The sequence below is a fragment of the Accipiter gentilis genome, chromosome 18 (genome assembly GCF_929443795.1).
Source record: "Accipiter gentilis chromosome 18, bAccGen1.1, whole genome shotgun sequence".
NCBI lineage: Eukaryota > Metazoa > Chordata > Aves > Accipitriformes > Accipitridae > Astur > Astur gentilis.
This window is the reverse complement of record NC_064897.1, coordinates 17,446,633-17,474,292: the sequence shown is the minus strand read 5'-3', so window position 1 is coordinate 17,474,292 and position 27,660 is coordinate 17,446,633. Positions and strand designations below refer to the sequence as shown.

Sequence of the window (27,660 nt, the reverse complement as noted above, 5' to 3'; positions counted from 1 at the left end):
CTTAACCGATATTGCACTCATGTCTTGAAAACTAAGTGCAGTCCTCCCTTCCCCTTACAGAAGCTATTGCAAAGTCAGAAAAAGGCATGGGGGAGAGCCAAAAGGATGCTCAAAAGTGTGGAACATCTTCCATGTGAGGAAAGGCTAAATGAACGAGGATCCAGCACCCTGTGGAAGAGGTGACTGACAGGGGCCTATAAACATATCAGTGTCATAGAACACGAGTATTCACCATTTCTGACACAAGAACTAGGGGAGATTAAATCAAGACAGCAGGTGGAAGGTTCAAAAAGAGCAAAAGGTGATACTCCACAAAATGTACACCTACGGAGCGAAGCCTGACCCCAGAACATGCTGGATGTTAAGAGTTTACATGACGTCAAAAAGGAAATTAAGAGGAAAAATAATGGAAGAAAAATCCACCGGGACCTACCACTGCTGTTCAGGAAATCCCTGAGTTGCAAGTTGTTGGAGGTTGAGGGACTCTTCCAAGGAAACATCACTCCCTACTTTTCCTGGTTTTACCCTCTCCCATCAGCATCTGCCCTCAGCCCGTGCAGAAGACAGGGTCTGGGACTGGCATGATGTTGACTCTCACCAGTTCTCAGCCCATTTTACACAGGGCCGAATTTAAGTCTCTACCAGGGGCTGTAAGGGCAACCAGTGCTACAGTCTCCCAGAGAAGTCTGTTGACAAAACCATTCCCAGATGCACACATTAAAAAAAAAAAAAAAAAAGAAAAAGAAAAACTGAGTGGGTATATCAGGAAACAAAGCAATGCTATGAAGAGGTGGCATGCTCTAGCAGTTAAGGCTGGCCTTGTTTGAGTTGCTTACGCTTGGCAGTCTTGTCTCCTAAGCAAACAGTACCCATTTGGCCCATGGGATGCTTGGGGGACTCATTAACTAAGGTTTCTAAAGAGTCCTGAACAGAGATGGTATCCCAAGCCCAGGCTTAATGGCAGTATCAGTTTCTGCTTACTACAAGTGACACCCCATGATTACAGCAGATGGATTTCCTTCTCCCCCAGAATTTGTCGCTGAGATGAGAAAAACTGTGTCAATTGTGAAGGGAATGGTTGAACCAGAAAATAACTGTAATTCATTCTGGTATATCAGTGGAGAAGCCAGAAAACTCCTTGCTGCGAGATGAACGCTGTAACCAAAGCCCTCAGAGCTATGGAGCCAGCCCCAAGCCTCACAACTCCTCTAGCCCAAGGATGGTTGCGGGCAAGCCCAGAAGCAGCAGCACAAAAAAGCCTTCTGGGGAGAAGAGACCATTTCACATAGCCCATGAGGCAGACACCAGAAGAAAAGCATTGCTGGACACACGAAGCAAGGGCTTTGGTTAACAGATCCCTTTTCTGTCGTACACCTTGCGATAGCACTGTCACACCAGCTCCTGTCTCCTCAGTAAGGCAGGGAGCAAAAGGATTATACAGAACATGTAGGAGGAAAGTAAAATAAAGACAATTTATAAATCAAAACAGAAGAAATAGCACCAAAACCCCTGGGAAGAATTCAGAGCTGGGCTAAGTCAGGATAATTAGCTATGCCTGGAGACATAACAAATTAGGCTTAGCAGAAGCCATTTTGACTCACTTTTTTTCTGAGACAAAAAACAGTAGGTAAGCTGCTATCTTAAAAAAGTATGTATATATCCTGCTCTCCCTGTGCTCTTTCCCCTGTTCTTGCTGCCACAGTTCTGCAGTGATACTGTAGCTAGATGATCACATCTCGTATTTCATATACGTGGGGTAGGATGATAGAGGAGCAGCAGATCATACTGGCAGTTTCTTCTTACCTGACAAGTGAGGTCCTTCATCTCCAGCTCAGAAAGAACAAACTAGATTTATAAAGCTTTCTCCACAGTCAAGAAACAGAAAAACAGTCAAGAGGACCCACTGAAGGTTCATCCCACCTACTGTCTTGTCTCCTACAGTGATGGATGATTAGGGCAGAAGGGCTCACGCATGTCCCGCAGCCCAGCTATGCCATGTCCTTCCCCGGACACGCAGCTCTGACCAGGAAAAATACAGGCATCGGTTGCTCCAGGCTAAGTGTTTGACTCCTGTGTTTAGACATCAGCTCACATGCTGGACAAGTGGTCCTACTGGGAGAAAATGCACCAGCCCCTCCGCTTATCCACATGGGTCTCCTCCAGCACAAGCAGAGGGCTCTGCCCTGTGCTGACAGCCTAGAGAGAGTGGAGTCAGTTCAGCAGCTCTCTGTCATGTCACATTATTTGTTCTGAAAAGCATACAGCGCTTTGGGCACAGCAAAATGCCTGAAGGACTCAAAATGATAATCAATAAGAGCAGAGCTACGCGCTGGAGGTGGGTTCTGCTTTGCAAGGACTTGAAAACAAGGTCAAAGAGTTTAAACATGAGACACCATAGCAGGTTTCTCATTCAGCTTCTTCTAAATACATCATATTCTGAAGCGAAGACTTTCAAAACAATCACTAAAAGCTAGGGTCATAAATCCCTGGCAGTAAAGTAGTAACCTGAGTTCCACCGAGTCATGCAGAAGGCCTGGTCTTCTGCTGCTCAAGTCAATAAAAACAATTGTGTGGTCCCCAGCGGGTGCAGAGCCAGGCTGAAATGCATTCTGGGAAACAGTCCTTCCCCTCCTTTTTTTGAGGAATTTCATTTCAAACAGGAAAATAGCCCCGAAAAAGTATTACCTCCACTTGAAAAGTTGCCGCCTGAAACTGCTAACAACAGCGACCTTTTTGCTTTCCCCTGCTTCAGTGTGAAATATTAACAGTCTCCTCAAATTTGACAGAAACCAAAAATTTCAAGGGCATAAAATGGCCTGAAATGAAACAGCAAAATTACCCGTGGAAACACACGTAAGAAATACTTTCACATCTCCCCACCTCTTATTTGTCAGTGCTTTAACAGCCACACAAATCACTTCTGACCCATGCAGGTAGACCCATAATTAGTTTAATTACATGGCGCAGGCTGTTGTTCAGTCAATTAGACTTTTCCTTCCATCCACACCATTTTAATGACAGCCAAGTAGCCCCAAGGCTCTTACGTCTTGTTTAGAGCCGTGACCGGCTGCTCAGGGCACAGCAGACTCTCGGCCGATTTTCTGCTCGCTGCAGCAGCAGCATATGCTTGAGCTTTCCACATCCGTGAAAGCCGGAGGGTCCGTGGAAGAGCCCCCTGCGAGCCCCTGAGGATGCTGGTGGGGCACTGGCCCCACGTGGAGCCCGCTCAGGGCTGGAGCATCGCTGTCCTGCCCAGCTTGGTCAGGCGGACAGGGCTCGTGTTTCACAGCCCTCTCCACGTGCTGCCCAAGAGGCAGCCACCCAACCTTTCATCTCCCTTCCCCTGAAGAGAGATTGCTTGGTTACAGGAGAAACCAGCACTCACAGGGGACGCGAGAAGAAAATGTCAGCTCTCCTGCGTGATGGAGCTGCAGGGTGGCCTCCACCTCCACCCCCCTTTTCCACCCTCCTGTATGAGATCTGGGTTGCTGATGCCCGTGTCTGACCTGCAGCTGTTGCCCAACCTCCTCCTCCACCAGCAGCCCCGGGTGACCGCGTTGCTCCTGATAACCTGGCAGGTGAGGTTGGCACCACACCTCAACCCTACCCCGATGAGCCAAGGGGGGCACGAGCCATGTTTCGTAAACCATTAAACGAACAGGACATCCACACGAGGCCAGAATACATCTCCCAGCCCCTGGCCGTGATCCTGGGAGGGCTGTGGCAGTACCTCATGGCCCTGAAAAAACGGTGAAGAACTGCTGAGCTCCTGGCGCTGGCGGCAACCTACTGCATGGTCGCTTTACCAAGCAGCACCTTGATTTTTGCATTACGCACACAGGAGGAATTGGGTCAGCTATCGCAACGCCCTCCCTGGCTCCGGATGCCCACTTGAATGTCTTCTGGCTCCTCATCCCGCAGGGGGAAGCGGGGTCAGATCCTGCTCCAGCCGCAGGCTGTGCTTCACCCACCACTGCTGCTCTTGCCTCAGTGGCTGGGGCCGCCTCATGTTGCCTCAAAGTGGGGGGTTTGTGCCTTTCTTGAACGGTGCAAAGCCTCCGGCCTGTTTTAGTGCTCTCGTTTAAAGCTCATCCTTGCACCTGAGAAGCTTCCCCAGGGAGCGGAGAGCTGGCAGGGCTCTTCCTCAGCTCCCGCAGACTGTCCAGCCCCAGCCCCAGCGACCGCAGCAGCGTGAGGGTCGAGGCCGGGCCACGTCCCGCTCCCCTCGTGGCAGGCTCCGAGCAGACTGCAGGCAGCTCCCTGAGCCCCCGACGGCTTCAAGATTGGGCAAGACAGACAAGTGGCTTAAAGGCATCCCTGTCTCCATCCTCCTCAGCGAAACTACCACATTAAAAAGATTAAAGGCCTATTTCTAACCATTATAAATGTGCTGATTAAATTGAGAAGTGTTTTCCTTTTCTTATATAGGGCAAGCTGGCATGCTGAGATGCCAGTTTCACGACAGTGGTAGTTTATACAGTTTTGCTTTGTTATGCTTTTGCCTTGCCTGAAGCAGCGCGGACATTTTTAGCCCAGCTTTCTTGTACAAAGACCCATTTGTCTGTTCCCAACCCCAGTTACTTTTTGAGCACACTCACGAGTTTCACCCATACTTGAAAAAGGAGCAAAGCCCTCAAAGACATCAAGTCCCTCAAGAAGTAGGGAATGGAGAGAGGGAAGAGACTCAGGTTAGTGCTTCTCCCGAGGAAGGGCTGTGGGGTGACCCCGGGAGTGCCCCGCTGTGCACCACGCACCAGGGAGGAGGGAGGCAGCTCCTAGGAGAGCAGCCTGGAGACACGGGAGACAGGCAGGAGCACTGAGGATGGGGCGGTTTGGGGGACTAGAGAGACAGTAAACACTGCCATAAGGGACCTGTCATGAGAGGTGGAGGGACAAAGGACATAATGAAGAGAAAAGCAGGTATCATTAGTTCTGCTGAGCAAAAAAACCCAACTCACTATTCCTCCTCTAGGACAGAAGCTGCTGTTTTGCACGTATGTCTCCACTTTTTTTGTATGCGCAACCCAGGAATAACAAACATTCATAGGCCTCCTCTGCCTGGCTCATTCCTTGCGAACAGACAAACCCGCTCCAGGGAGGCTAATGGAAAAAAACCTTCCAGTGACTTCAGCAAGAACATCGCTGGGACAGAAGTGCCTAAAAATGAACACAGAGGGCAATTTCAGCTGGAATTTGTTGCTTGCCTATACCTGCTGTTCCCTTTCATTACAGCCCAGCATGGTGTTCAGGCACCGCCACCATGGTGCGGGTGGGCATCCCTGCTGGCCCCTTCATTCTTTCTGCCAGAACGGCTGCAGTGCCACAGCTCAGCTGATGCAGCGTGAGTTAATGCTCCCACCAGCCACTACCTTACCAAAACTGTGCCTCTGAGCTAAGATTCTAGCTCAAACCCTGAGCTGCAGCAACATCATCAGTGAGACCGCAGCCTTCACAGGGGTAAATTTCCCCATCTCGCTGGGAATCATAAGTACTGTGCAAAAGGCATGGCTGTGCAATGCGTGAGATGGGGGAATAATAACTTCATACACGTAGAGCTGGATGTGATGCACCTCCAGAGATGCTGCAAATAATGTCAGTGGTTATTTGCTGTATTGGGCTTGATATGTTGGGGGGGGGGGGGGGGGTTAGCTTTTTCTTTTTTTTTTATGAAGTCATTGAACAGAGCAAATTGTGCAACATTGGTCTTGCAATGGAAAGTGATGACCTTCACCAGAGAAAGTTACCTTGGACTGTGTTGCCACAATTTAATAATGAAAAAGTGAATAAAGAAAAAAAAATGACAAGGAAAGAGCAGAAACAAGTGTGAAAATGATCCAGAGACTGCCCTGAAGCGTCCAGCATGGCAGGGGAGTGATCTCTCCTCTCCTTGTGTGGCAGAGGAGCAAAGGACTGGCCACTGCGTGTCCCCTGTGGCCAGGAAGCTTGCAGCTGGGAAAAACAACCATCTGCTGGGCACAGACGAGTCCAACATGCTCCACACTGGCCAGCACCTGCTGCTCTTGGAGTAAGATAAGCAGGTAAAAACCCTGCACTGCCTCAAAAATCTCTGCTACTGCATTCAGCTGAAAGCACAAAGGGGAAGGTAGATGGGAGAAGGAGGAGACAAAACGCAGACCTTCCCCCTGCTCCTTCTGGGCAGGGTCCCAGCAGCTACCGAGCACTGGATCAAGTCACCAAGAGCTCATTCAAAATGTGGCACCTGTGAAACTGCCCGGCGCGATTCTGGCACATGTATTCAGCTCCAAGAAAGACCAGAGCCTCACCATGCAGAGCACAACGTCGTTTTCCTGCTGCAGCACAGCCAAGCCAGAGAGGAAATCTGTGTCCCACTTTCAGATGCCAAAATCTTTGTTCTCCTTCTCCATGAAACTGGAAAGATAATCATGCCTCAGAGCCCTGAGGCTGCTGCAAGGCACCATTTGTTCGTATGCTTTTTTGGGGTGGAAAAATAGAACATGGCAGAGCCAGCTCCCTCCACAGGAACCACGCATGAGCATTGTGAGCCAGCAGTCCCTTGGCTGAGGTTTTCCTCGAAAGAGCCCAGAAAACTTGCTCATTACCCAGTAAGGGCACCATCCCCCGCCATCTAGGATCAGCCTGCAACTAGTTGGGCATTATTATCTCTACTACTTTAACACCCAGATCTTCCTTCTCCTCTCCCTATTTCTGGTGCTAAGCACAATACAGCCGTGCAGAAGGAGCAGCTCTGCCCCTCGGGGCCTGTGATATCAGGAGATAAGGCAGATGAAGGAAAGGCTGTTGTGCCTGTTGCCTTGGCTAGAGACCTGAGCCACAGCTCACACAGCCAGTCCGTACCAGGGTGCAGACTCTGACCCTCCAGGGCCAGGCACAGCCTTTACTGCACGAGCATCTCCACAGGAGCCAGACACGGCACTCACTTGATCTGTCCCCAGCAAACAGAACCCAGTGTCATGGGGAGGTCCACCCCCAGTATAAGGACATTAGTCATTTGTTCCTTGTGCCCATTAAGTTTCCCCAGAAGAAATCACATTTCCAGCTGCATGTCTTTGGCCTGATTTTTGTTCTTCTCAGAACAAAATCTGAAACTGTCGCAGAGCTTCTCTTGGAGGGAGGAGAACCAAAATTAAATGTGCTGGAGGTCTCCACCAGGCGCTGGCAGAATCACAGCAAGGTCACCAGTGGACTGTGGAGCCTTTGGTAGCCAGGCTGCAGCTGTCTCTTCTTCCAAGCAGCACTCACAGGAGTTGGGGAGCAGGGAGAAGGTAGGAGGGGAGGGAGGGATGGGGGCAAATGAGCTTGGCCAGTTCTCCAGTGCTGTGGAGACAGAATAGGGATGGGGAGGGCTTCACCTAGGAGGTGAGGCACCTCCTTCAGGGTCAGAGTCTCTTGGAGATAGATAGATAGGAAGGAAGGGCACAGACATAGCCCCCTGAAACACCCCAGCAGCTGTACAGGCAGGAAAGCTCAGCTCCACTGTGAGAGACTGCCAGAGTTTGCAGGACCTCTGCAAAGGGGAGCCAAGAGCCTGAAACACTGTGTTTCAGGTTGATCCTTGGGAGTGCAGCACACAAGGCTGGTAAGGGCTGTCCCAGCCCCCAGGAGGAGCAGCTGTACTGATCCCTCTTCTGTGCATATCACCTAGTCTACCCCCTAAGCCCTACCCACTGGAGACCCTCCCCAGGGAACTGTGCGCAGGGTTTCACCTAAGTGCTGTTACAGCATCTTTACTGAGCCATCACTTAAGCTCACTACATCTCCCCCCAGCCCATAGACACTGTGAGAAGCTTTCCACTTTTCAGGAGCCAAATACCACTTTTGGGTGCTGCTCTGGGACAGCCATCCTCCCCCTCGCCCTGCCTGGCAGCACCAGCTCCCCAGATGGGAGAGGGGTCCTGCTCACCCGGCAGTGCAGGGAGCAGCGCCCGCAGACCCTCCCCAGCCACCCCTGCCGCAGCATGCGGGGGATGATGGCTTGTGCCCTGCTTCTCCACTGCAGCAGAAACACCCTCCCCTGCCCTGGCTTTTGCTCAGGGTGAGGGGATTTTGAAGTGGAGGTTGGTTGCTGCAGCTGCCTGTTAGTACCGAGGGGAATCACGCTAGCTCTGCGTGTGAGCGACAGACGGGAAAGATGCTGCCTTCCCAGCAACTGGTGTCTTTCTTGACCGAGAGAACATAAAGGCAATGGCAATGGCAATAGCAACTGGCAGAAGAAATTTAGGCATAGCAGTGATGCCGCTGAGGGTAAATTGTAGACAGCGCTTGCTCCTGCTTCGGGCAGCGTGCCCACTTCACACTGCCCCAGTTGAGCGCCAGGCAAGCAGGTCTGCCCCCATTTGCTCAGCTCTCCAGCACCATTTGGGAGGCAGAAGCCATCCTTCAACCTGCCTTGTCTTCAGGGTGCTTAGCCCCTCAGCCCCACATCCAACCCAGCGTGGATGGAGGAGAGCTCAGCACCTGCAGCAGCCCTTCCCCAGGAACACTTACGTGGGCAGGCGGCTCTTCCCCCCCACCGCTGCGATGCTCCCCTCTCCAACCCCAGCACTCACGTCCCCAGGACCAGACACTGCTGTCCCAGTGGATGCACCTACCTCACGGTGCCAGCTGGCTGCGGGTCCTTGGGGTGCGCGGAGCTGCTCAAGGAGACACCAGCCCAGGGAGGCACATACTGACCTGCCTCTACACACAGAGGGGACCTATGAGCCCCTCCTGCCGCGGGGCCCCTCTCCCCCTGCCTCACCCCACGCAGCTCCTCATTGCCCATATTGACGAGCCCTTAATGAGCTTTGAGCTCACGTCCAGTCAAATCAACACCCTGCATGTCGCGGGTGTGGGGCGGGGGGGTACCCGGAGCCACTGGAAAAACACACGTCTCTGGGAGAGAAGAGGCTCCAAGGGCATCGGCAGGAGGGAGGGCAGCAGCACAGGCAAAGGGCCTGGCACCGAAAAATGGGGGAGGCAGCAGGTGAGCGTGTTGCATGGGATTGGTTGCACCCATGTTGCTGCAGCAGTTTCTGCAAGGATGGCTGCAGCAGTACATAAGAGGCCATGCTAAAGGGACTGTGCACACCCCTTGCCCTCCGTGTTTGCAGTTGGACAGTCTCCATCTTCTCCGTGAGCAGGGCTGGCTGCAGCCACGCAGAGGATGCAGAGGTCCGGCACACCATGCGTGGCAGAGAGGTTGGGTCTCTGTCCGTGAGCATCTCCTGCTTTCACACAGCCCTGTCCAAGACAGCCTTTGCATAGGGCCAGGCTTGCAACAGTGCAGCCCTGCAAAGGGGGAACAGGGCAGGCAGGGCTCGGGAGGACTAGTCCCAAAGGACACCATGGTGTCACTGGTCAGGTGCACTACTGGCTGTGGGTCAGGCTTTTAGGGTGGAAGGGGAAGGCAGAGGAAGAGAGATGCTCCTCACTGAAGTGTCAGGTACCAGCCACCAGCCAAGGAAAGGAGCCACATGTGAATGACCAGTTGCTTAGCGTGTAAATCCTGTCATTGGCTCTAAAAGGGGTCACGTGGAGCCTTTATTTCCCTTTTCTTTTTCTTTCTGGGGCCCAAGACAATTTGCATCCACTGGGAGCTCAGAGAAGTCTCTCTCAAAGGCAGCATGCGGGAGCTGCCAGCTCTGTGAGCATCGCCTCGTTAGTGGGAGCATTTTCAGAGGTGCAGGGGAAGGAGCCCAAGTGAATTGAAGTATAATTCTGCCCAGAGATCGCCGATAAAAATGACACCTTCTCGCTCACCAGCTCCTCTCTTTGTATGAAAGGAGAGCTAGGTGTTTAAATTAGTGACAAAAGTACACTTAGCATCTTTTAGCGCTGTGGGGACAACGTAGCCGGTGACCTGAATTCCCCCCCTACCCCCCAGCCTGTACACAAGGGCTTGCTTCACCCCAGCCATGACCCCACACCAGCTCCCTGGGTGCTCAGGTGGGCTGAGCACACCCCGGCAGTCCCACATGTTTTATTCCTCATTAGAAAAACTCACGTTCTTTAAAGGTCGCCCTTGTCTGCTTAGAGCAGGCAATCACACCCATAACCCATCACAGCTAAACCTAACGCAGCTCATCTGCCAAAGCCCTCAATCCATACGGATGGGAGGGAAAACATGCTGCCTTACATCTTTGCTGAGGTTGCTGCTTGTGGTCCCATCTATGTCTGTGCTAATACCCTGCCAATGGGCTGTGTTTAAAGATCACATTCCAGGCGAAGTGGGCACTAGAGGGGCATGGAGAAGGCAGTAAGACCCCACCGGTTATTTCGGCCATTAAAGGAGAAAGACGGTGGTGCCAGGAGGGCTGGCAAGGCTGGCAAGAGGGAAAATGGAGGAAGAAAATTATTTTTGCTGGGTAAACTGAGCAGGGTTTTGGAGCTGAGTGGGAGGATCACATGCAGGCTGGAGGCATCCTGACAAAAAGGCATCCACTCTGAGCTGAAGCAAATGCTGAGCAGCACTCCCTACTCCCTTCTGAGAGCGAGCCATGGGCCTGACAGAGCACCCTGATCCCTCTCCTCTGCCAGGGAGCCTGTGTTCCCCACACCACTCTGTGAGCTTGAGTACCTCTTATTTAGCAGCTAATAAAGTTAAAAGAGAGGTGAACTACATCTGCCTAAGAAATCTTTCCTTTAGACTTTTGTCTGGGATAAAAAACAACCGGTGAAAATGTTGTGCTGCCCTCGCTCCCTAGAAAACCCATTCTGCATTTTTGCGAGGAAGCACAGCCTGCACTGGCCAGACCTGCAAGGACAGGGAGCATGTAGTGCAGAACAGGGGAATCATTATTGCCTGTCATGCCATGGAGTTCTTCTGGAATTGCTGCCAGCTGAGTCCCGCAGGAGCAAGATCAAGTCTCTGCCCAGTGAGCCAAGGCTCGCAGTGTTTCAGAAAACTTCTTCACAGCTGTTGGTGAAAGCGGGGCTGGCAGAGGCGTGCTTCCCCCGTCTCCTGGGGAATGCGCGGGCACAGCCCTGGATGTGCTGGACCATGTGGGATGCTCAGCTCTCCCTCGTCTGCCGGGCTTGCTTTGCAGCCACGACAGGGCCCAAGCCAGGAAAGGGGTTCTTGAATGTAATGCTCTGGTACCAGGACAGATCTGCTTCAGCTAAACAAACCAAACTAGAGCAGGTACCTGCAGATGGTGGTTTCAGTGGGGAGCCAGCAGCAAAGCCCCTGGCCTCCTTTCGTCAAAAGGAATGAAACTTCAGCTACCATGATATTATAACTCACCCTTTCCTGAGCATGCCGTGCCTGGCATTATTGTGTCCATCACTGTTCCCTCTTGGTCTTCAATCTCTCCTCAAGACACATAGCTGATGTGACACCTCCTAAAATAAAAAGACAGAGAAAGACAGTAGCAGTTTGCTTGCAGGGCAGGTGCAGATCTCACCTCTGAGGGAACTGGCCTGTTATATGCGTTTTCACAGCTGCCCACACAATCCTGGCTGAGGAACACCTGAGAACCACGGTGGGTCGACTGGAAACACCAGTTGTCGTAGGCAAAGACATTCACTCCTTTCACTGGAAGCATGGCAAACCATCTCCCAATCTCATGCACTGCTGGTCTGGAGAGAAAACAGGCCAGAAAGCAGCCGTTTCCACTGAAGGGATAAAAACTCTAATTTGAAAGCAACAAGTATTTTCTTGTTAGAGGCAGAAGCAGGCAATGACTATCAAAGGCACTGGGAAGCAAGAATGTCTCTCAGCATCAGTCTTAGCAACCCCTTCCCTTCCCAGAAGAAAGGAAAGTGGGACCAAGAAAAGAAGATAGTACATGGGTATTTCATGCTTGGCTAGAACTAGACATGGGCTGGTAAGCCCAAATGAATTTGGGAACATGCCTTAGGAGAAAAGCAGAGTTTGTTTGGAAGGGTGGGATTTGGAGCTGTTCTCTTGGTTGTTGTCCATAAACATTGATGAGACTAGATTTTGAATCACCAGCGTGTTCCCAGAAAATGAGAGCTTGGCAGATACTCAGACAAATACTCGCTGGCTTGAGTATTTGCATTTGAAGCGTTTGGGCTGCCACTTCCAAAGCTTTTGGTGGCTTGGGAAGTATCCAGCAAAAGAGCCCAACCCCACCATATAATCTGGGTGAGTAAACACAAGTGCAAAGAGTGTTCTCTGAATAACAGCTATTGGATGCGATGACAGCAGTAAAAGCAGCCAAATAATCAGGCTAGCCATCTCTTAGTTTAAAATTCATTTGCAAAAATCATTAGCACAATCACTGTAAAATAAGCAGAAGCATAATCACTCGAGGATAATTTGCAAAGAGGAATAGGGCTGCACTCACTGAAAAGAGCTGCTACTAGCTGTGAGGCTGCCTGGCTCTGACTAAGCCCACCAAGTCCACCAACTTCAAAGGGAAGCAAAGCTGGCCAGCACAGCAGGTCTGGCAGGCGTTGCTTTTTTGAGCCCAGCCTAGGCATGGCCTTCTCCTCCCCAACCTCAGCGATCCTGCCAACCTGCAGTGGGGGTCAAGCTGGCTTGCATCCTTCCTCCCTGAGCAGGCTCAGAGCTCAGGTCTGGTCCGACTCCTGCCACCCAAGCCATCCTCCCCCAAACGGTGGTCAGTAGGGTACAGACAGGGAAAACGTGTAAGAGCAGGGTAGGTAAGGCAGGACAATTCCTGGGCTCAATCCTCCCAGCTTCCACCCACAGGTGCTATACAGGACTCCCAACCCAGGTGGCCTGTTAAAAACTCCCCTGGTGGGGTCTAGGGTTGCTTCATCAGCAGTGGCTGGGCTGTTAATACCCAGTAAGGTAATCACTTCCCAGCCTCACTGGCCTCTTCTCCCCAGAAAAGCTGCCAGATCCCGGGCTTCTCCTGATCTTGGGCACCTTGTGCAATCGCTCCCAGGCAAGGTGGGACGAGCCAGTCCTACGGCATAGGGAGAGGTCTTGCCCCACACATTTATAGCTATCCACAGGCTGCCAACCATGCTCCCGGGGCACACAGCTTCTTTGAAATATCCTTCCCACGGAAACCTGTCTTCAAAGATGTCACAGTGGCATTTTCCCTACTCTTTTCTCTCAATGAAGAGCCTTCACTTCCAGTTCGTTTGGGTAGAGTACTTCTAGGTGTGTGACCAATTCTTCCATTTGACTGAAATAAATAGGGCTGAAGTGTTTGAGAGGAGAGAAGCGCACCGCTTCGTATAGGGTTAGCACGCCTATGGCTTTTGTTAGCAGCTAAAGCACAGTGAAAGCTCGGGTCTCGGCACTGTCGCAACATCTCCTTCCCCGGCCGCAGCAAAGATGATGATGGTGCTTGAGGACAGCCCGTACCTGTGGGCAGCCCAGCCCGTTCATCTGATCATGCTGATAGCTACAGCACCTCACTGTGACACAGATTTAGTTTCCTGCTAGGCAAAGCCAGACCTGATTTGCCCTTCCAAAGTGCGAGGTTTGATTACCAGCGCCTGCCTCCCAGGAGCTGCCAGAAAGCTCTTGAGCTGATTGCTGGTTAGTGTCTAAGCTCTGGCAAGGGTACGGCACCTGCCTGTGGGCTTTCAGCTTTTTCCAGAGATGCTCCAAAGGCCGGAGTTCCCAGAGCACAAGCGTGCCTGGGGTCCAGGTGACACAGGGACACTGGTGTTCCCGGGAGGCCATGTACCACTGGTGTCCACGGTGGGATTTGGGAGCAGACTCTGAGCACAGCAGAGTCTCCCCTTGCCCCTCTGTTCACAGCTATCTCCCCCACCGCAGGGGTATCTGAGTGAAACTGGGTGCCCAATGTCCCTGTGATGTGCACCTCCGGGCCAGCATGCCAACAAGGGGCACAAGGCCCCAGGAACCAGAAACGAGAGCCATCACGGACACCAGCCACAGGATTCCTGCAGGGAGAAGGACTGCCAGCAGGACTGTGTAACAGCAGGGTTACAGTACCTACCCACTGCAGGGAGCTCTCTTACGTCTTGTCTATGCATACGCAACCAGGGCGCCCATCTAAATCAAAACCAGTCAGTCTAAATTAAACCAGAGCAGCCCACTTTGCAAGCGTGGTTATTCCAGTTTAAAGACCGTTTGGGTGATAGGTGGACATAGTCACACTGATGAAAGTGTGCCTGTGTCTGCAGGTTGTTTTGATAAATGTAGTTAAAAAGCCTGAGCATCTTTGTAACCGTGAAACTGCTGTCACAAGGGACTGTAATAATTTAGCTCTATTGCTTCTAATCCATCCAAAACAGTGTGAAAAGTAACACTGTGTTCAACTTAGCTCAAACTTGATCCTGATGGACTTAATACAAATTAAAATTAGTTTGAATGGAACATAAATAGAAGTGTCCTCACATACTTTGGAAGATTTAACTGAAATCCCATACTGTGTTAAACCAACCTAACTTTAAAGTAAATGTGCCCTTAGGCCTAGTTACACCATTGGTATAGCTCTGCCAGGAGACCGTATGATTTTTCCCCTCTTTATTAAGAGGCTTATGCTGATAAAAGCTCTGAGGTAGATGCTTTAAATCAGCCTAAGTACAGTTACACTGATAGAGCTTATGCCAATTCCCAGTACAACTGTATGGCAATGCTCTCCTCCAGGGAGAAGCAGCCTTATTGCGCAGCTGCATTTGACCTCAAAAGCGCAGGGGTGTGGGGAAAAGTGTGATAGGTGTGGAGGAAAAAGAGGATGGATTCGGGTATGAGATGCAAGCCAGGACAAGTTAAGAACAGAGGTAGTATAACCACTGCCTACCGCAGGTGCTCCATCACAATAAGTACATGGGCCTTGGGGACAAGAGGAGGAGGAAGAGCAGAGGCCTGGCTCCCCTGTGAAGTGCCACGCAGGTGCAATCTCATTTATCACCACGGTAAAAATGGGACGGTACCGTGAGGGAAAACATCTCCAGCCTGCAGCCTTGCTGCTGCTTGCCCATGTGATGCACGCAACCAAAACAAGCCCTTGTTTGCAGCAATCGCGTTTCACCCTCCGGGGGATTTGCTTCTATTGATAGAATTGGATGTCGGGAAATTACTTTGCTGTCGTTCGATGTGCCACATGTCAGCCCATCCGAGGAACTTTGTCCAGAACAACCAGAAGGTGCTGCTGACACCTCTGGCTGGGGTCAGTAAAACACCTTTCCCTTGCTTCCAGAGAGGGAAGAAATTTTGGAAAGTTTTACAAAGATTACAAATTATCTCTACTTATAGTCAAGGTTTGGAGGCTCACAAACTTGAAAGGCTGGCAGCAATGTATTTAGCCACCGGTGTCTGTCACAACACGGACATTAAGACACAATGTGATTAAGACACAAAAATACCAACGTGTAATTCTCCCCCAGATGCCCCGACACAGGATGCGTCTCCCGTGGAGATGCACAACATCTCAAATCAGTATCTTTAACTTTCTGAAAAGTTTTGCATTTCTCCTCTTCACACGAGGCCCTGTGGGAGCCCAAGGATCCAACAGCAAAGGTTTTGCTGCTGCCTGCCCTGACGTCAGGCTGTGACAGCTGCTTGCAGATACACCCCAGTAGTAACTGCACAGGTCAGCACCCCCTGCTCTAATAAAGCCCAACCCAACTGACTGGAGAGCAGGAAAGCAGGAAAGTCGGACTGAGCTCGGCCACCCCCCAAATGCAAGGGAAATGCCACCCTTTTCTTGAACTGCAAAAGAGGCTGGTGTGAGGGTTATACTGAAAATTACATTATGTAAAAATTTAGGCACCAAATAACTTTTAAAAGCTGGATCCTTTAACTGCTGGCTAGGGCAGATAACTGATATAAAAAAAAAAAAAAAAGGAAGGAAATTAATTCCTGGCATTTTCCCAACTTTTCACCGTAAAATCAATATGTTCTTAAAGCGTTCAAATATCCTCCACCCACAGGCTCTGAAAAAGCAAACTGTGCCTGACCAGCACCACTCGCCCACGTGGAGACATGCACTCCTGTGCTTGGGGTCCTGGACAAGGAGGTTTATGGGACAGGACAACTGGAGGCTGCCCCGGGGCTCCAGTTTTACTTAGCTGGTAACTTAAGCTTCAGCTAAGCAGCAAGTGTAAGGCTGAGCCCTACAAAAGCAGCTGGGAATGGGAGAGCCCTGTGTTGATGATGGGACAGACACCCATGGGACAGGACTGCATGGGGCACGGGAGAGAGGACTCCACCGCCGTCTCTCCATTACAGGACTGATGTACACATCATGCTGGTGCCAATGGAAGCCACGGTCCCCTGGCCTGCCTGGGGAATTCATACCTCATCCAAAAGCGTAACACAGAAAGCTAACGCTGCCTGGAAATGTTTTCCCCAAAGTTATGAGATTAAGCCTCAGCACTGGGCCAGTTCCCACTGCCAGGCTGCCTCCTGTCATCCTGAAGAGGTTAGCCCAGGGTTTCGATTTACACCCCTGTGCCTGGCCACCGGTGGGATTCGTCTTCAGCAACTCCTGGGTCCACCTGTGCACTGCTCGCAGCATCCCAGCACAAAGCCCTTTGCTCCCAGAGAGCCTGGTCAAGAAACACCGGACTCCAGCTCTCAGGTCATCCCCACTTCAAACCTAGTGCATGGGGAGGGAGGCTCATGGTGCACAATGTGGCAATGGCCCTTCTCCAGGATGTGGGAAAGTGACAGGCTGCTTTTTTGTTTGGGGGTGTGTTTATTGCTCCATAAGAAAAAGAAGATCGCTTTGTCTCCTGTTGAAAAGTGAGGTCGAGAAAGGCACCAGACTGCCTGTAATCACTTATTCTTCTCCAGAGACCACTATCTACACCATGGCACAACAAAAGCCTCACACTTGATAAAGCATATTTTGGAAAAGTCTAGTGGCCACTGGCAAATAACGAACGAGCATGAGCATGCCTCCAGTCCAGAGCAGCCATCCTAGACAGCTAGCGGGGTGAAACTCCCCGTCCTGGCTGTAACCCAGGCTGGGCAGGAAAGTATCCTACAGCCTGTAAAAAAAGGAGAAAAAAATCAAGATACTGCTTCACAGCATGGTCTTGGCATGTCACCAAAAGCAAGACAGGACGGAGTCATCCACGACTGGCTTTGCACAGCCATTGAAAGCATTTCTCCCTGGGAATCTCTTTCTTTTCCACATGGCTTTTCAAGCACAGGCTTGACAAACCAGAACAGACAGCTCCGAAAATACATGTCCTCCTTTGCAGAGACAGTCATGGGTCAGGGATTCAAAACAGAGCCAGGATCGTGCTCCAAGAGCAGTCGAGGAGGCAGAGCTTATTCTGGGTTTCAAAACAAAACAAAGCAAAATAAAGTCCCCACTGCCCCCCCCCCCCCCCCCCCCCCAAGCACTGTTAGACACTTTTCTTCTCTTTCCTTGGCGCCAGCAAGAGATTCAGGAATAAAGTCTCTGACTTTGATGCCCCAGCCCTTCCCTGCAGCCTTGCGGGGGCAACTGGATGGCAGCATATACACATCTTCTCATTCCCTCAGGTCTTAAACTTCAACCCTTACTTTTTGAAACCTTGTATTATTTTATCTTCTCCTTTGATGAACGTTATTCCCCTTTTACCCTGGTCAAATCCAACTTAGCTAATTAGTAAGAGGTTACTGTACATAAATGCATGTAACCTAATAAATCAAAGAACAGCAAGATGACCTGATGGTCTCTATAGCCTCATGACTGCAGACTGCCTCTTTCCTGGCCCTTGTTGGCTGTGCAGCCAAGTCACTTGGCTACTGTCTCCTATTTCTAGCTGGGCAAGGCCCACCGCCCTTCAGGACCAAAAAAGCACCTTACTAACCCCCTCCTGCCACACACCAGGGAAGCAAAAGCTCAGGAAAGTCCCCAGATGCAAGCACAAACCACATAGCTGCTGCAGAGCACCCATGAATCACACAACACAAACATGACCCAAGGTCCCTGGCATCTGAGAAACAGGTCTCCCGGGCTCTTCTAAGGGTTTTCACAAACAAAAATGCCGTTTCTTCCAGCTCAGTCCCTACTCCACTTTGTCCTTTACTGGCCCCTGGCAAGGTGCAAAACATGCACAGGATCAAAGGAAAATCAAGAGCTTTGCTCAGGATGGAGCTGTGGCTCCAACCCTTGGTAGCTAACCCCTGCGCTAGGGCTACTCTCCACCCAAAAATCTAAGATGAGGTCTGGAGAGAGGGCACAGCTGCATCTCCAGCTCACTGGGAGCCCCAGCAGATTGCTGTCCTTTGCCTGAGGGCTACCAGGGTCACCTGGGGCAGGGGAAGGTTTGAGACCCGAGCTCCAACCCAGATGAAACACCACTGCAATTCTCCTCCCCCCAAAAAACTATATTGAGTGTTGGAGTCATGAAAATTGAAGATATCCTGATGATGAGAAAAAATACGTATTACTTCATGCTGGACGAAGGTAGAAGGACAAGAATCGCTATAAGAGTCCTCCAGGGCATGGAGGATGGATAGGGCTTCCCAGCCGGCTGCAGCCCCAGGGCTGTGTGAGGGACACAACAGTGTCTCCCTACCTGACCAGGCAGCAGTCCAGCCAGACCAGGAATCACCTTCATTCAGATCAGGGAAGAGGATCAAGAACAAAACTTTTCTCTTTGTGAAAAAGAAACTTGCCAGAAAGGCATGGGAAGGGGCTTGTTTTGTGTACACGGAGGTGGATACAACCTCTCTGGCTGGGAGGGTGGATGAGCGGTGGAGGGAGGGTAGATGAGCGGTGGAGGGAGCGTGGCAAGCAAATAACTCTTAACAACTTGTTTGGCTTGTTTGCCATTTGTTTTATCTTTCTTTTTTTAAACTTTGTCCAGCACAAGTTTTGAACTGTCATTTCCTTCTCCTTTTTTTTCCTTTTGGCACTGTTGAAGGGAGAAGGGAGGGAAGGCTGAAGGGGGGGCAATGGGAAAAACACAAGGCAAGAAACAGAGAATGAGGAAAGGAGAAGGAAAACACAAGACCTTTTGGCTTGATTTCTTTTTTAACAAACTATTTTCTTGGCTTTCCTTTCTGGAGAGAGGGGTGAAAATGGTCTTTTAAAGAGGAGAAGAAACAAAACCTGCAAACCCAGAAGTGGTAATTAGGTGCTTGATGGATCTCTGTCCTTTCTTCTATATACAGTGGTTTTCCTCCGACCAGGAGGAGCAGCACAGTATGGCCACCTTGTAACTTCCCGTGGCCTTCAGCTTCAAATGCATCATGTCTTGGCCTCTTATCAACAATTCCGGGGGTGGCGGGAATCTCCCCCTCCTTTCCACACCACTCCTTCTATAGTGTATTTACATGCTGATGGTGCGCAGGAAGGGAGCAGTTTCCCATCAGATAGAGGTCTCCAGAAGTGCCTTCTTCCAGGGGCTGATGGAGACCTGTCAGATCTGTCATATGCATATGCAGCAAAGCCTGAGATGTTTGTAGCAGTCTAGCAAACCATTACCTGGTCTCTCACCATGCCGGCACGCTGGGAGTCTCATAGCAAAAGGCGGCCATTGGCGGCATTTTCCCCTGTTCCCCCAGCTGGGTGTACCTGGGTCACTGAGCTTTCCCTTAAACTTCCTGAGACTCTGTCAATCCCATCCAAAGTGTCTGGGTGAATTTCCTGATCCTGGGAATTTTGTAATTGCTTTCAATGGGGACAGCAATACCTCCTCTGACTTTATTAAAATATGCTGCTTCATGGCAGAGGTAGGATACTACTATCAGATTATACATAAGCAACAGAGGAACCAGGTCATGCGGTATTTATTTTCAATAACACAGCCCCATATTTGTGCTCAAAATTGAAAAGTGATTTATTTCTGTCTAGGATTTTTGCAGTGTTATTGGACTACCTCAGAAAACGGAGTGAATACATCTCCATGACTAGTCTGGCAGTACGCCACTACCTTACATCTTAAAGGCATGGCAGCAGGAGCAAAGGGGTTAAATGACCTACCAAGGGCCATACAAGAAACCCGTGCTAATGCCTAAGGCTGAATCTGGATGGCAAGTCCCAGTCCTTTAACTTTCCTTTCTGTTGCTTGAAGAAGAGAAGGCAGGTTTCCTTCTCAAAACCAATACCACCATTCTGGCCACTGCCAAGGCAGCTGCAGCCCATGCCTGAAAACAAGCCTCTCGTGCACAGCCAGCCCTGCCGCAGCTCCGAGCGTGGGGAGGCAGCCACAGAGCAAGCAACCAGCGAACACCCGGCACCCCCCAGTTGCTGGTGATTCCTCCAGCTGATCCGCCTGTGCCACCCCGGCACTGCTGCTCTTTCATGGCAGCCACTGGCTTTTGCTCCGGCTGCATGTAGAGACCTGCTGCAGGGAGCTGCTCCCCCCACCAAATTGTGAGCAACACTGCTGGGAGGGAGAGGAAAAGCCACCAAAATACTTACCATGAGGCCTGACTGCAAGCCTCTGGATGTTAAGCTCTTCCCACCACTATTGCTGCAATGTGACATTCAGTTCTTTGAAAAATAAAACCAAAATAAATGGTATCTTATGGGGTGCTGCAGTCCTTTGCAGGGAACAAGAATGAGGTTTGCCAGCTATCTCTACCTTTTACAGTAGATCATCTCCAATCAAATGATAATGTCACAGAGAGGTACAAATATTGATACTTGACTTTTAGTGTTCATTTCACCAACAGTTTTTAGTTTTTAGTTTTTAAAGGAAAGGAAATTAAATGGGGAAAAGATTGCCCTGTGCTAATTCATCAGTTAAACTCACAGGAAACTGCAAAAGATAAGGTTCCCATAGCAATTGGAATAGGTACCGCATTGCACAGATGAGGCCCGATTTTCCCGCTTACTTTCAGTGCTGGTGGTTTATCTCCACATAGCACGGGGAAAAGCAATTACTTGGAACGAGGAACAAGGGAAAGGAGCCTGTGGCATCTCTGATTCTTTTAAATGGCCATTCTCCAGTGTGGTTTGATGCACCACTATTGCAACACAGCCGTGCACTGGCACGTATGCCCTCGACCTGGGCAAAGCTCCTGCGGAGATCCTGCCACTGTCTTTTCTTGTGGTTTTAACTGTGAAATTCTGATAGGCATTCAAGCAAGTTTTGGCAGGGAGTTTTACAGCCCCAGCCTCCACAGGACAGAGCTGCGTGGCACCGCACCAAATGCCGCATCCGAGTGCAATCCCTCCCAGCCATCGCCTCACATTCACGACTACTCTGGCAACAAGAGACCCTTCATTTGACACAATCTGCTTCCAAGGAACCCATCTTACCTATTAATTATTGCTTTATCTTGCCTGAGCTTATGATTATTGCACCTGATTATGTCTTCCTTATCCCCTGAGCAGTCATCTGCAGCAAAGCCGAGAGAGTGCAATCCTTCTCCCACCCTCACCCCAAAGCTACTCTGCAGCACAGAATCAGGGCCATCAACTCCTTCATTAATTGCTCTACAAAATGCCCCAGCAGTGCAGTTAAATTTGTAGGCGTGCAGTCCCAGGGTCTCATTTCTCCCTGCTGTGCTGCAGCTCATTTTTTTTACCAACTGCTCTGGGACTTTTCCTGCACTCCACGAATTTTCTGAAAGAAGTGTCAAATATTCAGCTGTTTCACTCTTGGATGCATTTTTCACTGGGCTGTGTAGTCTTGACCAACAGTGAGTCCCCCAGACAGTTATTTCTCACCCCCTTTCCAGCCTGAGACTGCCTTGAGATCCATCATCAATAACTATGATTGCATTGAGCATCCTGCCACTCTCTTCCCTTTCAATGACAACTGAAGTTGTAACTACTAACGCTGCAGCCTCCTTTTATTATTGCCTGTGATATGTTCCTGGCTCCCTCTCCCTTGTACGTAGGTGACCTAGCAATGCACTTCCCTTTTGTCATTCTCCAGCTTCTTATGTACTTCTGAACCAACTTACTTATTCCCTGCGTTAACGCCCCATCGTTTTGTGCCTCTGCATCCCTAACTTTGCTCCTGCACACCTTTATTCTCTGCTCTCTCTCACCACTGTGGTTTCCTTCCCTCCTCCAAACACGACTGCTTTTTTTTTTTTTTTCTTTTCTTTTTTTGTTAATACATTGGTTTTTTTCTTCCCCACCAGTGTCAGTACTGGAAGACACTTCTGACAAAAGCGTGTTGCTCTCTCCCCAGCTGCTGACAGAGAGTTGTCCCCAGGGTGCCAAAAGAAATGCTGTCCCCAGTGGGTGCAACCAGCTGGCTGGAAGAAGAGGGTGTCCCAGATGCTTCCGTCTCAGATGTCAAGGAGAGAAGGGAAGAGCCCAGGAGAGAAAAGAAACCACTTCGGGAAGGAGAGAGCGAATCAGTCCGGGGTATGGAGGAGACATCCCCAGTGCCTTAGAAGTGGGTTTCTCTCTCTGTGATACTGAGCACCTCCTGGACCGGAGGGGACCATCCCTTCCGCTTCAGTTCGGACAGCCCCAGCACATGCTTCTTCGGCTGTGGCAGATCCTCCGCTGGGTAAATCAGCTGCGTTAGCCGCTGCGGAGAGGAAGTCTCTGTTAATTAACCTGACAGACAAACTGACACCCAGTAGTGACCCACAACCATTGCAGGGGGCAAAGGCCTCTAGAGAGCTAAGGTGCCCAGCTTCCCGCCGTCTCCCGCCGAATGGCTGCGATAGGGAGAGGAAGGAGAGCAGGCTTGCTTTAACTGCTCTTGGTGACAATTATTCCACCTCTGGGCTCAAACCCGGGCCGTGGACTGACAATCTGATGTACAGGGCTCCTCATAGACGTGTTTCTGGGAGTAAGGGTGCTAGGGATTAACCCCGCAGACATTTTCTGTGGCCATGGAAAAAACGCCAGAGAGCCCTTTTTTTCCCTGTGCCAAGTAGCCGTGCTTCCCGCTGACTTTGGTGGGAGCTGTGGAGCCTTCCAAATGGTCTGACCATCAGAAAGTGCTGGGCATCTCCTGCTATGGTCCAAAACAGGGTGGCAGGTGATACCTACCTACCTCAGCGGCATTTCCCTGATAAAGCCGTCCCTCCGCAGGCTGGTTCCTGCCCCCAAGCCATCCCAGCTCCCCTCTTCCAGCCAGCCAGACTGCGATGGTGCAGGCAGGGGTTGTGGGGCAGCTGCCTGCCCTTAGCTCCCCCTGTCCTCTGCAACGCAGGTGGGCTGCAGGTTGTTCCACACACATACACTAGCGTTGTGTCAGCTTTGGGGAGTTTATTCTTAAAAAATGCAAAGAACTTGGAGCTCTTTGGGCAAAAGCTGCTGGCCCGCAGAGACAGCTGCTGTGAATTTCTGGTCTTTCTCACCCCGGTTTTGAAGCCCCTCTGGTACCGCACACCTTCCTGAGTGCCCGGGCTCCTCCCAAAGCCAAGTAACACGCAGCGTCCTGCAGCCACCTGCCTGGCTCCATGGGCCAGGGCATCACGTCTGTGCTGAATACCAGCTTTCACAGTTACTAACTTTTTCTGTCACAAGCTGTTCAGACCAGTGCATGCTCCTCCCTTGCAGAGCACATCACAAGCAGAGCAGGCAATTCATCCGTGACTCGTTGGATTAATTTCAGTGCTTCCACTCCTTGTGAAGTGCCTGCCAGAATCCCAGATTTTGCTCATTTATTCAAAAGTATTTGCCCCAAGATTTCCGAAATTGGCCTTGGCCTGCAGCTGCTCTGTGAGCAGTTCGTTGCAAGTTTGCAGTGTTTGGAGTTTGAGCTGTCCTAATCAGACGCACTGGAAAACAACATTTGTGTTTCTTGGTCAGTCAAGTGTAAGAAGAGGAATCAGTTCGTTACAGTGACTGATCATCATTACCAATTACAAACTTGCTTTCAGTGAATGGTTTGCAACACTAAGTTGAAAGGCACTGTTCCTGGAAGCATCTATGTCAGGAAATTAATTCACTGCATTTCTGGGGTGTGACAGGAAAAAGGGAACAGGTATATTTTGAGAAAACTGGTTGTCAAAACCAGAGCAACTACTCCAGGAGGTATTTATTGTGTGGTTGGCTTTGATTCTCCCCTGAATCAACCCAGGCTTAGCAGCTGATTCCTTCCTACATACCTAAACCACATCCTTGGAAGTTTCTTCATACTAATGTAAGTGAGAAGTCCCTGGAAATTACAACTGTCATCTAAACCAGGGCAAATAGAAAAGCCCTCAATCTGAAATTGGCCAAATCAATTCCTTGGATGTGCTGTAAAATAAGCATTAACACCACTTACAGCAATGTTTCAGTCCAAAGGCTCAAAGCACTTTGCAACAGGTGAGAAATACTGCTTATTTAGCAGGCAGGACATTTGGGCAGTTACTTCACGGACAGCTCCAAGTCCTCATTTGGACATACGAACCTCTGAGCTGTGGGGAGTCAGATGTTGTCAGCCACCCAGTCAAACTCTTCAAACAGCCATGGGAAAGGACAGATTCATTACTGCTAAATGGCCCAGAGCACAGGAGAGGTTGTAAGAGGCAGGACTCAACATCTGAACTCGGAGCAAATCGTATCACAGCACCTTGGCACAAGATTCACCTGGAGTTCCCCCTACTGGGACGTGTACAGCTTCTAGCTCCCTCCAGACCTTGTCATCTCTTCATGGCCATCAATGGCAACCAGGAGGGCCAAAGGTAGCTAAACAGGAACTATTTCATAGTGTCATACTTCTCCTCCACCTCCCTGCCTGCACGGCTTATGCCCCTCTCGCTGTGTCACTGAAGACTTTCATCACTACCGTTCCTGTCTGGGCAATGCACTGTATCCTCTCCTTAGCCTGAGATGGGCATTAGCCAGCTCTGTCACAACTCCTGTCACTCCCTATTAAGTCGCATCTCCCAGCCAGCGAATAAGAGCCCCCGCTGGCGCAGATTCCCCTTCCCTGAGGCAACGGAGCTGGTGGGGACATCCTGCACCCAGCCCATCCCTGGCTGTATTGGCAGTGCAGGTTCCTCCTCCCCACGACCCCACAATGTGACTGTCACACCTACACCAGAGCCACAGGGATGCTCCTGTCCCCTGCTCGCCTGCTCTCCACCCCAACCAGCTGCAGATGAGCCTACAGTCAGTGAGGTCAGGGAAGGACCAGAAAAGAAATTGTGCAGAAGTTTATATGCACTGTACATCACTCAGGTCTTTCTTCATGGGCCAGATGGGGTGTCATCTCTATGGCACCATTTTCCTAGACACGCTTTTTCCTAGGACAAGGTGTCTACACTGAAAGAGGACAAGCTTGGGCATGGCACAGGGTAGACCTTTACAGCTCTGTGAGCATGTCCTCTTTAATAGCTACGTGTCATTTCTCCAGAGAAAATAACACAGTCTTGACCCAGGACTAAAAGGGGAGCAGAGGCAAGGTACAAGAAGTAAAGGCAAAATAGATGCTGGTTTTGCACCTGGTTTGTGCTGGCAGTAACAAAAGAGGAGGCAAAGGTGATGACATGCCATCCTTACTTACGTGGCCAGCAGAATCGCCTGAACCACAAACCAAACCAATCAGCCTGTGGCCTCAGGTAGCCCACGCTGAGGGGTTCCTCTGCCATCCAGTGGAGCCAGTGTTAGAGATGCCCTGCAACTGTCTACATATTGCTCTAACCATGGTGGTACAATGTCTCATGGGAGACTCTGGACGTTTGATGATCAATCTAGAAGCTGTGCTGGGACTCTCCAAGCCCTCCAAATTGCCAGCAAGAGCTACAGGGCATTCTGGGGAAGGACCACTCACTCCCCTTGCCTTCTCACAGGAGAAATGTGACATGTACATCTTCCCTGGAGCCCCTCCCTGAGCTGTCTGGGGGAAGCAGCAGCAACTCACCCAGTGACCACAATCCCAGTACCTGCTTCAGGGATCCTTTGGTTTTCAGGAGGATGAAGATGGCGTAGAGAGGAATGCAGACCATGGAGGAGAGTGCCATCAGCCAGCCTACTACGTAGCCCCAGGGTGGGTACACGTAGGAATTGTTGTATTTCAAGGGTGTGTACTTGATCAGGGAAAACAGGAAGACAGCCTGAGGAGCAGAAAACACAGACATAGCCGGAGCAAAAGGAGCAGCAAAGCGAGCTGCAAGCATTGGCTGGGTGGCAACGAGCGTGATGTTTTGCACGAGCTAGCATAGACCTTGCTAGCTGCAGCGAGGCAGAGCTTGGTGCATGCTGACTACTCAAGGAGTTATCTCAGAGCCAGGGCCAGGCTTCTCAGCAGCGTAAAGCCTTCAGGCTTCTTAAGGGTTCAACCTAAGCAAAGTTGGCAGCAGCTTTGAGGGTCCAGCAACATTGAGACATCCATTTCTTCATATCAAAGTCAAGAATTGTTGTTGTCCCTGGCAGAAGCCCTCCAAAAGTACCACACGGGCACAGATTTACCTGTCTTGGGGCTCTCTAGCCACAGAGCTCTCAGATGATTTGGGCTGGACCAGGCTTGCTTTGAAAATTTCCCTGATATTCAACTCCTGCTGGAGCCTGAGGACAAAGGACTAGAAATCTTTTGTAAGCTGTAGCTATAGATCCCATCTGTGTTCCCACTGAGGTCAAAGAAAACAACTCTCAACATCAGATGCAGGAGCAGAATTTGGGTCAGAAATCATGTAAAACTCAGTGGAGCAAGACTGGACATAAACTCAGAACAGGCAAGAACTTGCCTGACTTAGGGTGCATTTTCTTTAAACACAGTTGTCACCGAAGTTTTAAAAGAGATTTAACAACAGAAAGCAAATGGCCGTGGAAGATATTTCTGAACCACGGGAGGTCACAGGAACACGGACTGAAGCAAGTATTTCAGAACAGGGTAATTCTCACTGGTCTTCTATTCAAAAGTAATTTGACCAAACCTCTCCAGACTTTGAGGACACATTTCCCTTTGCCTTCACAATAAACAAGTGGCTTTTCAGGCTCAATTAACTTTCCAAGAAAAAGAGAAGGCTTCACAAAGGAAATAAATAGCCACCTCAGCTATGGACAAGCTTCTGCTTCTCCATAGCAATTTGAAAAAATTACAGCAGCACCTTGAAGACAAATCAACCTTTTCTACTGAGAACCCAGGGACCCAGAATAGTATGCCATGCTGTCATAATTGCACTTACCAAGCACAGACCTGGGGTGAACACCAGCCAGCATATCTTGATCAAGGGCCACGGCCGGAAACCGATCATGTCCTCAATGTTGTCGTAGAAGCGGTTGGCACCTTGGCCACCAGCCAGCACGGAGACAAAGTCAGAGGTCAGATCATTGTTGTTTCCTTCAACCACTATTCACATCAGATCCCAACTTTCTTTATCGTCAGTGTTTACTCCTGGCAAAAACATGGCTATCCTAGTAATATAGCAGCAGGTAACAGACTTTTCAGGCATTGAAAAGGCCCATCTGTGGCCAAATACAGATGGAGGGGTTTAACTTCAGCCATAAGTTATCAGAAAGCTTGACACAGAAGAAATGCCCTGTTCCTCCAACGGCAGCAGCTGTAAGTGAGAGGATGCAGCCCACGTGCCACTAAGAGCTGGTAAGGACCAGCACAAGGCAAGGAGAGGTGCCTGGTTTATAGGTCAGTAAGGGAAAGCTCTTGCAGGTTGAGCACATGGGATTGTGTGAGCCTAGAGTGCTAAAAGGAACAAAGAGAGTGGGGGACACCAAACAAAACCCTCTTTTTGTAACCAGACTGGCACACTAGGGAAGTCATGTCAGGAATCCCCACTGAGCTGGGCATTTCGCCTCTCATCAAGAGGCTGCTTTCCACAGAATATTTTATTTTTGGCATAAACCCAGAAGACCTGGCAATCCGAACTCTGCTGGAAACAAAATCTTCCATCTACGAGTGCTGCTGTACTGTCCAATGAGAGATGTCCTGTGGGTGCCTGATCTCCTTTTT

General features: G+C 50.3%; 2 protein-coding genes across 7 annotated transcripts in view; both read right to left on the bottom strand.

Moving 5' to 3' along the window:
• Positions 1 to 8,737, bottom strand: part of LOC126048113 (sodium- and chloride-dependent GABA transporter 1-like) — a 35,221-nt gene extending 26,484 nt beyond the window's left edge. Inside the window, exon 1 of one of the 2 annotated variants that reach the window (XM_049822671.1) lies at positions 8,592 to 8,737. The gene's annotated coding sequence lies outside the window, so the exon portion shown is untranslated. Of the gene's footprint in view, positions 1 to 1,803; positions 2,158 to 8,591 lie in introns of those variants that run through there. The other variant, XM_049822672.1, reaches the window with a different exon arrangement.
• A 2,556-nt stretch (positions 8,738 to 11,293) lies between these two features.
• Positions 11,294 to 27,660, bottom strand: part of SLC6A12 (solute carrier family 6 member 12) — a 51,597-nt gene continuing 35,230 nt past the window's right edge. For 2 of the 5 annotated variants that reach the window (XM_049822670.1, XM_049822667.1), the window contains exons 13-15: positions 26,879 to 26,979; positions 25,615 to 25,807; positions 19,141 to 22,338 (exon numbers count right to left, since the gene is read on the bottom strand). In XM_049822670.1, the coding sequence (XP_049678627.1) occupies positions 22,160 to 22,338; positions 25,615 to 25,807; positions 26,879 to 26,979 (473 nt within the window). In that variant the 3' untranslated portion in view covers positions 19,141 to 22,159. Of the gene's footprint in view, positions 11,323 to 19,140; positions 22,339 to 25,614; positions 25,808 to 26,878; positions 26,980 to 27,660 lie in introns of those variants that run through there. The other 3 variants (XM_049822669.1, XM_049822668.1, XR_007508794.1) reach the window with 2 other exon arrangements.